Raw genomic sequence first — 12,294 nt, 5'->3', positions numbered from 1 at the left:
TGAGTTTCATTTTTGGCCGCCACAGCCTCCTGCAACCTTCTGCCAGTGAAACCGGAACTTGGGAGAGCCAGATGCAGCCCTCGCAAGCTCCATTTTCACTGGCAGAGGGTTGCAGGAGGCCTTGGCAGCTGAAAATGGAGCTTAGTAGCACGTTTTCCCTGGCAGAAGCACCATGGGGCGGTCCTTCACTGTTTCCAGGGCGGCCCTGTGGGCCAGATCTAAGTACCCCATGGGCAGGATCCAGGCCCTGGGCCTTCAGTTTGACACACCTGCTTTAAGGACTGCTCCTGTGAGGATGTTAAATCATTAATTCTTTCACATTTAAAGAGTCCTCTACAGGATAGCACCTGATAATGGCTTTGAAACAATTTTGCATTGAATATTTACAAGTCTGTGGATTACTTTTCTTTTTTTGGCAAGACAGAAAATGAGCAGGAAATCCCCTGGCTCTGAATTCACTGAAACTAAAGTAGTAAAATGATATGGAAACCATTGGGAAATGTTGCTAGTTTAACCACAATGAGAAGACAATTCAGTCAGATTGTTCTGCTTCATAGATTTATGAATTTTTGGTAATCTGCAGCTGACAGGCTCATGTAAGGTTATATTAACTAATAAAAGCAAAGGCTATATAAGTGTCATCTTGGAATTTCATATTTGTTGGGGTTTCCATGTTAATAGGCATATTTCTCCATAAATTTGCACACTTATAGTCATAAATACAGGGTCAAGATATCCTCTGTTTAGTTAACTAATAACAATAAAATTCTAGTAATATATTAAGTACAGTTGTAGTACAATTTTATTCAGACCACATACATTTCTTATCATCACAATAAGAATATAGGAAACACAGAGCTTACTAACAGGAATTATTTTAATGCCACCACTAAATTATACCTTGTTATTTTGCTGCAATTAACTTGTAACTGAAATTCCAAAGTTTTAAAAGCAATTTGTGACATGGCTTTAAGGTGTACAATTCATGGGTGGCGGGAGAATTCTATTGCCCCTATAAACTGCATTGGGTCTTCAGATTTATCTATCTGTATACTATTAAAACACTTATTGTGTTTATCTGTTTGTATCTGCAAGTTAGCCCAAACAGTTACATCCCAACAATTTTTAAATCAAGATACCTAAAATCTGCTAATTTAAAGAACATTTAAAAAATCCAGGACTCATCATTTATTTCTCTGGAATTGAAATTTCCATGATGTTTAGATCATGTTTATTCACAAAGATGTGGCAATTGCAATGCCCTTATAATCATGGGATCATGATTGTATGATCAATGCTTCCAGCCAGCTTCCTACAAGCAAAATCAATGGGGAAATTAGCAGGAAGTCATAAGTTGCTCCCACTCCCACTGCATCCTTGCCAATTTGTGGTCTTTCTGTTTATCTGTTTACAAATACTAAATATCTGTTATCTTAATATCTGTTCTGTTCATGTGTCCCACTTCTAAAAAAAAAAAAAGTAAAATTCTAAGAAAAAACATTCCCATGTTTAGATTTCCTCCGAAGAAGAATTCCACTGAAATTTTAATGATCTTGTTGAACTTCAGAATATGTTGGATATATACACTCTTCCTAGGCAGCAATCCCCTCTAACAAACCTTTGATGATAAAGATTATACAGCTAAAAATGCATAGACTTGGATTAGTTTGCACACAGAAGCATCTGCCTCTATCATTTATCTATGGAAGGCGAAAGCATCTTCAAGTCAAATACTTACTCAGATATCAGGAATTTCTTTGAAAACCATTGACCATTATGAATTATTAACAGCAGTTCATTTAACCAAACAAATTGGGAAGCTACAAGACTATAAAAGATTGCACTCCATATACATTTGGGTTGTGGAATTCAAAGGCAAACGCTGAGAACTGAGGTGGGTTGGATCCTGAGAATTATACTTTTGTAGAAGAATGTTAAAACTGGTTTCTGATAGATAAGATTGAAATAAACCAGACTGAAGAACATATGTGCGTTTTAGAATAGTAATTTCTAGCCTGCCGTATCCAAAATATCTCAGTCCTAAATATTGTGGTAATAATTTCCACAAATTTAATTAAGAACTGAGGAACGAGAAGTAAACTGGCCAAGTTTGCTGATGCCATCAGAGACATACAAAGCAAAACAAATTTGTGAAGCTCTCTAAAATGGATAAATATTATAAAATGTGCAGCATGGTTAAAAACAGGAACTCACTCGAAAAACATTTCTAGCTTGACATATAAATAGATGTCATTTGAGCTGCTGATAACTGATTAGGAAACAGAATTTGACAACATAATGCATAATAACACTCTTGGCAAAGCAGAATCTAAACCAAGCTAGCACCACTCCCAAGTGTCCTAGAATAGCTGGAATGGTCATAGTTGAGAAAAGCGTTATTTCCCCTGAAAAGCCCTCTCAGGAGACATGTTTTTAGCAAAGAGAAGATGTACAGTAGGCCAAGATTGAAATCATTCTCCAACAGGCTAGGCACATATTGCAAGTTTTGTGTATAATGTAGAGCAGCTGGTTTCAGATCTCTGGAAGGAGCTGGGAGGTAATATATTAGGTGTAGCTGGTTAGCTAAATGAAATAGTAATGTAGGAGTGGTTCTTCTACAAGGGGAAAACCAGTCAAATGGAATAAGAAGTACACACACCATGCCTGCCAGCTGATGCCACACATAGCCTATCTACCAAGGGTTACTTGGATGAGAAGCAAAACATCTTCAAAGAAAAAACAAGGAAGTCTAGTTGCCTCCTGAAAAAAAAAAACAACTTTGGGACAGATGTGACCTGGATGACTGAAACTTTTAGCTATGCACTTTGGGATAAGCAGCCATGAATTGTGTGGCAGTTTCCAGAAAAAACTGCAGACTACAGGAACCATTTGCACTACTCAGGGGACCCTGAAGTCACAGATAAACTTCCAAGGGCCTCAACAACTCCCTAAAAGAATGCAAATGACCAGCTGTCGCAAGAAATATAAATCCTTCCATTCCCCACCATCTAGTCAGAGCTGAAGAAGCTTCTTGGATGAGAAGCAAAATGTCTTCAAAAAAGAAAGAAAGAAAGAAAGAAAGTTCAGTTGCCTCCTGAAAAAGCACCTTTGGGACAATCATGATCTGGATGAGTGAGAATCTCCATAGACTTTTACCAAAAGTTATGTTACCCAGCTTCGAATTTAGAGATGGGAGAGTTTAAGGATGGATTGAATGCATGTGAGAAATGAATGTAAGAAAACCCAGATGTTTCCGTGATGACTCTCAGGGCTACTCTCCTACTGTAACAGGGCTGTCAAACTCGTGGCCCTTGGGCCGGATGCGTCATGCGCTGGCTATGCCCATGCCTGGTTTAGTGAAAGGGGAAAAAGTTGTGATACATCACATGATGCCATCATGATGATGTGAGTTTGACACCCCTGTACCGTAGCAAAACTTAAGGGTTTCAAAGAATTCACATTGGTGTTTTCTGTGATTGTCTGGAGCATGTGGTTATATGTACATGGCATAAAAATGGTAAAACTTGATCCACTTCTCCAGTGGTGGGTTGCCCCTGGTTCGGACCGATTTGCAAGAACCGTTAGTAAAACCACCCTGGATGTTGTAATCGGCGATCTACACATCCCGTTGCAAACCGGTAATAAAGATAAGTAGAACCCACCCCTGCACTTCTCCCATTTTGTACCGGATTCAGTACTATGCTTATTGTTGGATTTGGCACAGTGTATATAAAGTTCTTGTCTATTCCATACATGTAAGAATGTGGTTTTTAGTAGTGCTCACATATAAAGTACATTGAATGAAAGAGGATCTAGATATGTACATAAGCAGTGTCAAGACACTTAAAGATGCAGCATGATTTTGATGGTTGCAGATAAAACTTTCTGAGGGTCTGACTCTGTCACTGAAATAAGTAAAAGATTTCATTATCAACTCTTTCATTTTATTTTTAAAAACCGGCTAAGTATTTCAGGCAAGCTCTTTCCTTATTCAAACAACTTATTGTCTTCAGAAATTGATTAAGAGCTCAAATGAGTCTATGGGAGTGTGCAGTTCTAATTTAAATAAATAATAAAGATAATAATAAGGGGCTTGGCCTATTCAAAAGAATATTTTACTTCACAGCTGCAATTAAACTCATCTTATTCAAAGCAATATTTTATTACCAAAATCTATTTAATTATGAGGGCTTTGCTTATCCCAAATTGTATTATTTAGATGTGTTTCTTGGGCATTGAAGAAATTACTCCCAGAGTGGCAAACTCAGTTACTAATGTCTTGCTTGGTTGGATCTATTTATTTAGGGCTTAAAGAGACAAAATACATGCTTTAAGGAAGGAGCAAAAATCAATAATTGTAACCTTGCACATCATGTATTGCACAATGTGTCTAAATCATGACCCTATTTCTGTCATGTTAGTAAGTTTGAGCTAAGAAAATCTATTTACTAACATACATACATGTTTTGTAAGAGGGTTCCACTAAAGTATTTTGGGAGGCTCTCAGTGACAATAGAATTAATTACTGTTCTCATATATTTAAAAACAGATTAGTAAAACACTGTTGAACCGAGTAGAACAAAAATGTTCCATAAGTGATTTCCTGTCCCAATTACAAGGATTCATTTGTACCCTTCAGCATCAGTCCTGTTCCTTTCATTTCCTTTTTTGCAGTAACTCTCCTTCATTACAGCTGAACAACTAAAATACCTTAGGAGGAGGAATGTAGTTCATTTATAGCTGGGACTAGGAATTAATTACTTTTACCTATTTTAATTCCAGCTACTCAATTCCAGCTCTTGGTTTGTTTTCATCTGTACAAAAATTCAGCAGGCTCATCTAGAATGGAATCTATATTAGAGATTATGTAAAGATATTTACAAAAACTACTTGATTTTAAGAAGAATCTCAGTCTTTACTGAGACTGAGAATTTACTTTATGGGATACACAATGGAATATCCATAAACTTGAATGTTCCCCTCCCCATAACTATCAGTTGGACTTGTGCATTCAGATAGACTATCATGGCATAGCATCTCCAACATCAAAGTCTTGCAAGTGGCTTAGCAGAACTCCATGGCCAATGACAAGTAACACCTTTGGGAAGGATCTAAACAGGTATTTGAAGATCTCAGACCTTAATCACAGATGGATCACAGAGATGCTAGAGGGATAAACAGGGACTACTCATATACTGTACATATTTAATCATAAATTTCAAGGCGAAATAGATGTGGAAGAAATATATTTCAATATTGTGTAGCTTTATGTCTACCGATACAATGTTTGTTTTGGATTTCTATATATTCAAAGAGATTTATTAGCGGAGGGGAACAATGTATGTCTCTGCAAAAGGCTGTTGAACTTTGCAATCATAAAAAATCAGCCACACACATATAAGAGTATCTCTACGTAGATCAGAAGAAAGGCCTATTTTTCTTAATATTTTATTTTCTAGATACTAAATGTCAATTAAATCTTAAACTGATCTTTTAATACAAAAGGTTGAAACTATTAATGTTCTTTCATGGAATAATACACAATTCTTCTGTTTGAATTTTCCAGGACTGTGCTAAAGAATGGCTTTACATTCTTAAGCTAATGACAATCCTTTTCAAACATGAGTAATTGTTTCTGAGCCTAGTCATTATCTCCCTTGCCTTTCCAAATTGCTAGATGTATTGTAGACATTAACAGGGATTAAAGGAACAAGCAAGATGGGGTGTAAGGAAAGCAAAAAAGGCATTTATATTTTACAAAGAGTTATCCCAGATTGTGGAAGGAAAATAGCTGGGGAAAAATCTGTTTAGAGATGCCCCCAAATTCTTAGTCTGAGAATTCAGCTCTAGCACTATTCACAAACATCTCCCAGACTCTATTATCTCAAAAGAACCTCTTTCACTTACTCTTTACTAATCAAGGTGCTGATGAAATTAAGCAAGGCTACATTTCACATTACACAATGGGATTTTCATGAAAGTATGACAGGTGTTCCAAAAACAGAATAGACAAATAAGAAAATAAAATAAGCAAACACTTGCTAGGGGATACAGGCAAAGAGCAGCAGGCCTTCTGATAAGCAACTCCTAGGAAAGTCCATCTGACATCCATTTACATCCTGTTCTTCTCCAGAATATTTTCTGAGATCTAGAGTGTTACCAGTGGTGAATTGTGCCTTAGATGCTTCCATGAATCAGATTCCTCTAGGCAGAAAAAGTCTGTCCTCTCATCATTTATTTCTTGTCCTTTTTTTTTTTTTTTTTGGTGGACTTCATACAGGGTTTCAGGACTGAGTTTTGACTGAGCAAAAATGAAAATTGATGTAGTTCCTGCCAAGTAAATTTGCAAGTGAAAGAACTGGGCCACATTTGCATTAGTTCTTTTTTCCTACAGAGCTGTCCTATAAAATATTTCTATCAGCATGTGATGGATATGGAGGAAAACTGACACTCCTAATATCATATTTATTATTAAAAGGTGTATGCTGCCCTTCAAACAGTTTTCCCAAGGTAGTTTATGCCAGAAAATATAAATAAAACAACGTATCAGCGATAAAAGCATAAACAATAGACAACTTGGTTAAAAATGTCATTATGTTACATATTCTCAGTTTAATATATTGAAAGGTTTGGGGCATCCATGGCCAGTAAATCTTATTAGCATCAATCCACATGGGCAAGAAAAGGCTGGGTGGCAGAAATGTTGACCCATTACATCATTCCTTCATTTACTTTCCTATAAAATAGATTGCAGGAAGCCTAAAATCAGCCATTAGGTTTCTTCCACTGGCTGAGAACAAAAGGTTCTGCCTGTTAAAAAAAAAACAACCTAGCAGGTCAGTTCCGGTCAATAGATGCATGAGAACCCAGATGGCCAGCACTGATGAAATGAAGCTCTGTCTAATTTAGGAGGCAAGTCATTAATAAGTTAATCACATAGCTTAATGAAGTAATGACTCTAGCCCTGGTTCTCGTGAGGCAGTTATTCCACATAGACAAATGGTGTTTAATATGCAAAGAATCCTTCCTATGTTTTATGTACTGAAATGTAATTATATACATACTGTATTTTACTATCAGTGGGTCAATAGAAAGGAGTATTTGCTGAATTAATAAAGGTATTATCTTAATATTAATTAATTAATATTTGAATATTAAATTCAATCTCAGAATTTTAATATTCTTTGAATATTAATCTTAATCTTTGAATATTAAATCAATATTCAAAGAAAATAGCTAGATAAATGAGAAGAATATGCTTACTTTATGTGCTTGTGTATCATATTTGAGGAACAATATCATTTCTGTTCTATTGTAATTGGAGGAGAGAGTGCAGCAGTATATACATATATTATGCTGAATAAAAGAATTTTGTTGTAACTCCTATTTTTGTACCCTATAAATTCTAGCATTGTGCATAGAAGTCTCATAAAGAATATCAGCTGCGGCCATGTACTAAGTTGTCATTTATTGCTGTCACAGCTGCTTCCTGTCATTATTGAACAAACTGGCACAATTCCGAAGATCAGCTCATATTTTTGTATTTTTCAGGCCAATGGATGTCACCAGAGATAGCACTTTGTTTCAAAGCAACAAAACATGGGCGTGGAGATGTATCCTTCTCCATCACTAGTTTTCATTCTGCAAATCTTCCCTCTTCACTACTGAGAAGGAACAGGAACAGTATCTCTAAAGATTCTTCCTTAAGAGAGAGCTGGGAAGCTTTCTCCAGCAGAGGAGGAAAAAAAAATCAGGTTCAGATGGAGAACTGAAAATCAGGAAATATCACCTGCAGGAGGAAAAAAGTACATTCGTCCTCTTTTAACTCTGTACTGATTTAAATAAAACTGAAATAAATTTAAATTTTTAAATAAAATGTCTTAGTTAGAAAAACTGCTATCTGACTCCTCCTGACTTGCCTTCATGGCAAGTCAGGAGGATCTAGTATATCTTCCATGTATGTGAATCTCTTGTGAGCATTTTAACAAGGTTACTCTGCGTAAAATGGAAGGATTTTACATACATGAGATATTTGCCTCTCTAGGAACCATCAAATGACAAATCTATCAGTGGAATAGTTCTGTATTGATAGGAAAAATATAGATTATATCTATATATCTCCACCATCAAAAACTGTTTTTAGTAATTTTTTAGCCATAGTGGAATATTAGAATATTAGTTTCTTATGCTGAATTTAGCACTCCTTTAAAAAAAATGATTTTTTTAAAAAAAATAAAATAGAATTCTGCCCAATACTGCCCAAGTGTGATTGGACATACAAGGAATTTGTCTCCGGTGCATAAGCTTTCAGTGTACATACAAGCAACAAGTGATAAATCATGATCACAATCATCATAAAATACATTCACCCGAAATCATAAGATACAACACTCAGCGATAGTGATAGGATACAAAATAAGCAATCAACATAAATCATACCAGGATGCTAAATAAAACAAATAATGTAAATAATGTAAAAGCAACAAAGTTATAGTCATAAGAAGATAAGGAAATATAGGTAATCCTTGATTTATGACCACAATTGAGCCCAAAATTTCTGTTGCTAAGTGAAACATTTGTTAAGTGAGTTTCCTCTTCTTGCCACAGTTGTTAAGTGACTCACTGTAGTTGTTAAATTAGTTGTTAAATTAATTTAACAAACTAGTTGTTAAATTCAAACTGTTGTTAAGTGAATCTGGCTTTCCTATTGACTTTGCTTCTCAGAAGGTCACAAAAGGACACTGCAATTGTCATAAATATGAGTCAATTGCTAAGCATCTGCATTTTGATCATATGACTATGGGGTCAAAAGTGTGAAAACTGGTCATAAGAAACTTTTTTCAGTGTTATTGTAACTTTGAATGGTCACTAAACAAACTGTTATAAGTCGAGCACTACCTGTAAGAAAGATGAGAAGAAGAATAGTAATACAACCCTACTAGGTAGTTTGACAGTGTTGTAGGAATTAGGGAATTAGCAGAGTGATGGCATGGGGGAAAAAACTGTCCTTGTGTCTTGTCGTTTTGGTGTGCAATGCTCTATAGCGTCTTCTTGAGGGAAGAAGTTGAAATAGTTTATGAAATTTGCTGAAAAAGAGATGGCTTTTAAGTGAGGGTCGGGACCCAAAAGGAAGCCAAAGATGATAGCAAAGAGCATGAAACCATAACAGAAAACCCTTGACATATAAAGCAGATAAATCCCACGGAAGAAGCCGATGTTCTCAAGCATCCAGTCACAATTCTGGAGGAATAAATCACTGCTTTTGGCAATCTGGTACTGTGAATTTCAATTACATAGCTCAGTGCTTAAGATGGGTTTGACAATTAGTTATAATGCCTTGTCAGCTCCTGCTAAGACACAAGCAACAGAGTCATTGTCACAGACTACAAGTATCATTTGCCTAGGGCAGTGAGGCAGGATCAAAAGAGAGAGAGAGAAAGAAGAGCAGAAGATCTAGCAGGACATTTTAAGCTTAGTCTTAAAATTGGTCACCAACTTCTAATTTTACTTTGGGGAATGGAGTGGTTAGTATCAGTGACATGGCTTCAAGCATGCCACACTGTATCTGCTCCAAGGTGAAGTATCTAACCCACATTTTCTGGCATCATAAAATCATAGAAGCATAAAGTTGGAAGGAGCCATTTAGATTCCGGAGCCTAACCCCAGCGTGAATAATGGATCACTTTTCCATTGTTAATCAAAATTCAGCACTTGCCTTCAAGATGAAAGCCTGCATGTCTCCCTTTTCATAAAAATGATTTGTCGGTATTCAAGGCTATTGTACTTATCCCTTTTCCATTTAGCAGCCTTTGATAATGCAAAGATGGCTTGAAATTAGTCCTTGGAGAAGGAAACCCACTCTTGGATAAATGGCCTATTCCTTCTAAGTCTGTTTCCTATGATATAGGATGTCAAGCCTTGTGGGGAACTGATGGGCAGTCTGGGTATTCTTGAAGAAAGAATGGGAAATATCTTCCTCTCTTGGAGATGCTACTGCCCCCATATTATCCCCTCATTTGGAACTCCTTTGTTTATCGTAGTAATGTGACTAAGTGCAATATGGACAGGCACACAGTATGCAGTATAATGTTTTGAAGGTCATCTGAAGTTTGCTTTTATCGCAGCCAAGGATCACTCCTATGTGAGAATAATACACGAAACAACATAAAAAGCACAATCCCTTTCTGTAGTCATAAAACCCTAAAATTAAGGTAATATTTTTCTGCATTAAGCAATGACAGCTCTAAGGAGGAGAGCTACAGCTCATGAAAGTTTATGTCCTAAATAACATTTGCTAGTTGGAAAAGGTGCTATTTGCCCAGGGCCATTAAGAGCAGAGCTAGTACCTTGTGATATTACTTGTAATAAACAAGAACAAACATGTTGGGCTTTTTAATGTTTCGGACATCAGGAGGTTTTAAGAGCCCAAAAAGTAAGTACACACATAAAACCATAGGAATAATCAGCATGATGTTTTTGAAGGTTTGGAATTTTAAAGGTATGCCGGGTATTTTGAGCTTCTATAATGATCAATACTCTCAAACTTTCCCCCAAAGCAAAAAAGGAACACAAAATTTTCTCCAGCCAGGGTATCCAGCTTATATATTTCACTCCTTATGCAGAATTAACACCTATTAATGAGGAGAGGTGGAGCACAGAGTAAGTACTGCATATAGAATAGTTCTCTACAGCCTGATCCTAAATTTGCATCTCACTGAAAAGTATAGATTGTAAGGAAAATAAACAGTGCAAAATAAAATAGACATTTCTTTGCTCCTACCTGTCTAATGAGATACAGCACAGATGAAGAATTGATGCAGTAGTGAGGAGGACATCAAGAGAAGTGCGAACCAAACAGAACATCCTTCCATAAATCCAGTTATCTTGAACCAGTTCAATTGCTCCAAATGGCATCACCAAAACAGATACTAGCAAGTCAGCAAAGGCGAGAGAGACTATGAAATAATTGGTCTTGATTCTCCTGTAAAATGAGATATACAAGCATTGATCCTTAAGTATTAGACAGAAGTTAGTTCTGAATTTAAAATTGGTTACCCATTTACTGCATTATTTCTGTATTAATCAAATGCACATTTTGTTTAATATTTGTTTATTTGTAAAAGTTGTTCCAAAAGGAACTCTATTTCTCCTGAAGGTGAAATTTACAGATTACCCTCATCAGCCATATAGAATTGATTTATATTTTAGTACGTTTTCAATTTGAACAAGCTCACTTCAAGTGCTTTTTCAATTTTTAAAACAATTTTCATTAGCAATCATGGTCAGAAAACATTAGGTAAAAAAACCTATAATTTATCCATCAAAATGATGCATTTTAGTTAACACTATTCTGATAGCAACTTGATTTCATACATTTTGAAGCATCCTATTGTATTGTTAAAAATGTTTATGAATATAGAATTTTCTAAAAAGATGGTATCAAACTGTTTTCTGGTCCTGAATGCGGTCATTACTCACGCATGAAAAAAATTTCATTTTAGTATTTGCCAAGCATTATAGACTATATAGAGAGCCAGTTTGGTATAGTGGTTAAGGCATCAGGCTAGAAACTAGGAGACTGTGAATTCTAGTTCCTCTTTGGGCACAAAGCCAGCAGGATGATCTGAGGCAGACCACTGTTTCTCAGTCCTTAAAACAAGGCAATGGCAAACCACTTCTGAAAAGTCTTGCTAAGAAAAGTACAGAGACTTGTGCAGCTAGTCTCTGAGAACTGGTCATGATTGGATGGAAGAACTAAAACCAATCCATATATTGCAGATTCTTTGGAATCTAGAATTAGTATTGGAACCGCAGTAACTATTTCAATATAAAGTTTGCAGCCTCGGAAGCTTTAGCTAGGATCAAAAGATATGTAGATTGATGCCAAGAAGAGAATGACATATAAACCAAGACTCTTGTTTGTAGTTTTCTCTGCAACTGTCACAACTATGAATTGAGAACCTGGAAAAAATTGCCAACGTTTCTCATAAATTCCCTTGCCAGTCAAGTATTTCTGCTTTTGAAATATGTAATAAAGCTTTCCTTCTACATCAGTACACAATGGACTACTCATTTCCTTACTCTAATATTAATTGCTACCTTGAAGGCTTGGAGTGTTTGACTATACTACACACACAAAAAGAAAAGAAAATCTGACACATTTTTGTTCCTCCGCAACAGCTATGTAATTCTGTTCTTAAAGCACTATACAGTAATATTTGCTTTGGATGTAACTGTCCAAGAAATAATAGATTATTAAATTGGCAATATAATCAAATAAAAATACTTGACATA

The 12,294-nt window shown here is 35.9% G+C and overlaps 1 protein-coding gene across 1 annotated transcript in view; it reads right to left on the bottom strand.

The window, feature by feature from the left end:
* Positions 1-12,294, bottom strand: part of HTR4 (5-hydroxytryptamine receptor 4) — a 162,552-nt gene that overhangs the window by 109,352 nt on the left and 40,906 nt on the right. The window contains exon 3 of the mRNA XM_070934398.1: positions 10,781-10,981. Within this exon, the coding sequence (XP_070790499.1) occupies positions 10,781-10,981 (201 nt within the window). The remainder of the gene's footprint in view (positions 1-10,780; positions 10,982-12,294) is intronic.

Source organism: Pituophis catenifer, unplaced genomic scaffold (genome assembly GCF_029215685.1).
Source record: "Pituophis catenifer annectens isolate HBS135680 unplaced genomic scaffold, rPitCat1.0.hap2 SCAF_2, whole genome shotgun sequence".
Classification (NCBI taxonomy): domain Eukaryota; kingdom Metazoa; phylum Chordata; class Lepidosauria; order Squamata; family Colubridae; genus Pituophis; species Pituophis catenifer.
This window is presented reverse-complemented; position numbering and strand designations above follow the sequence as displayed.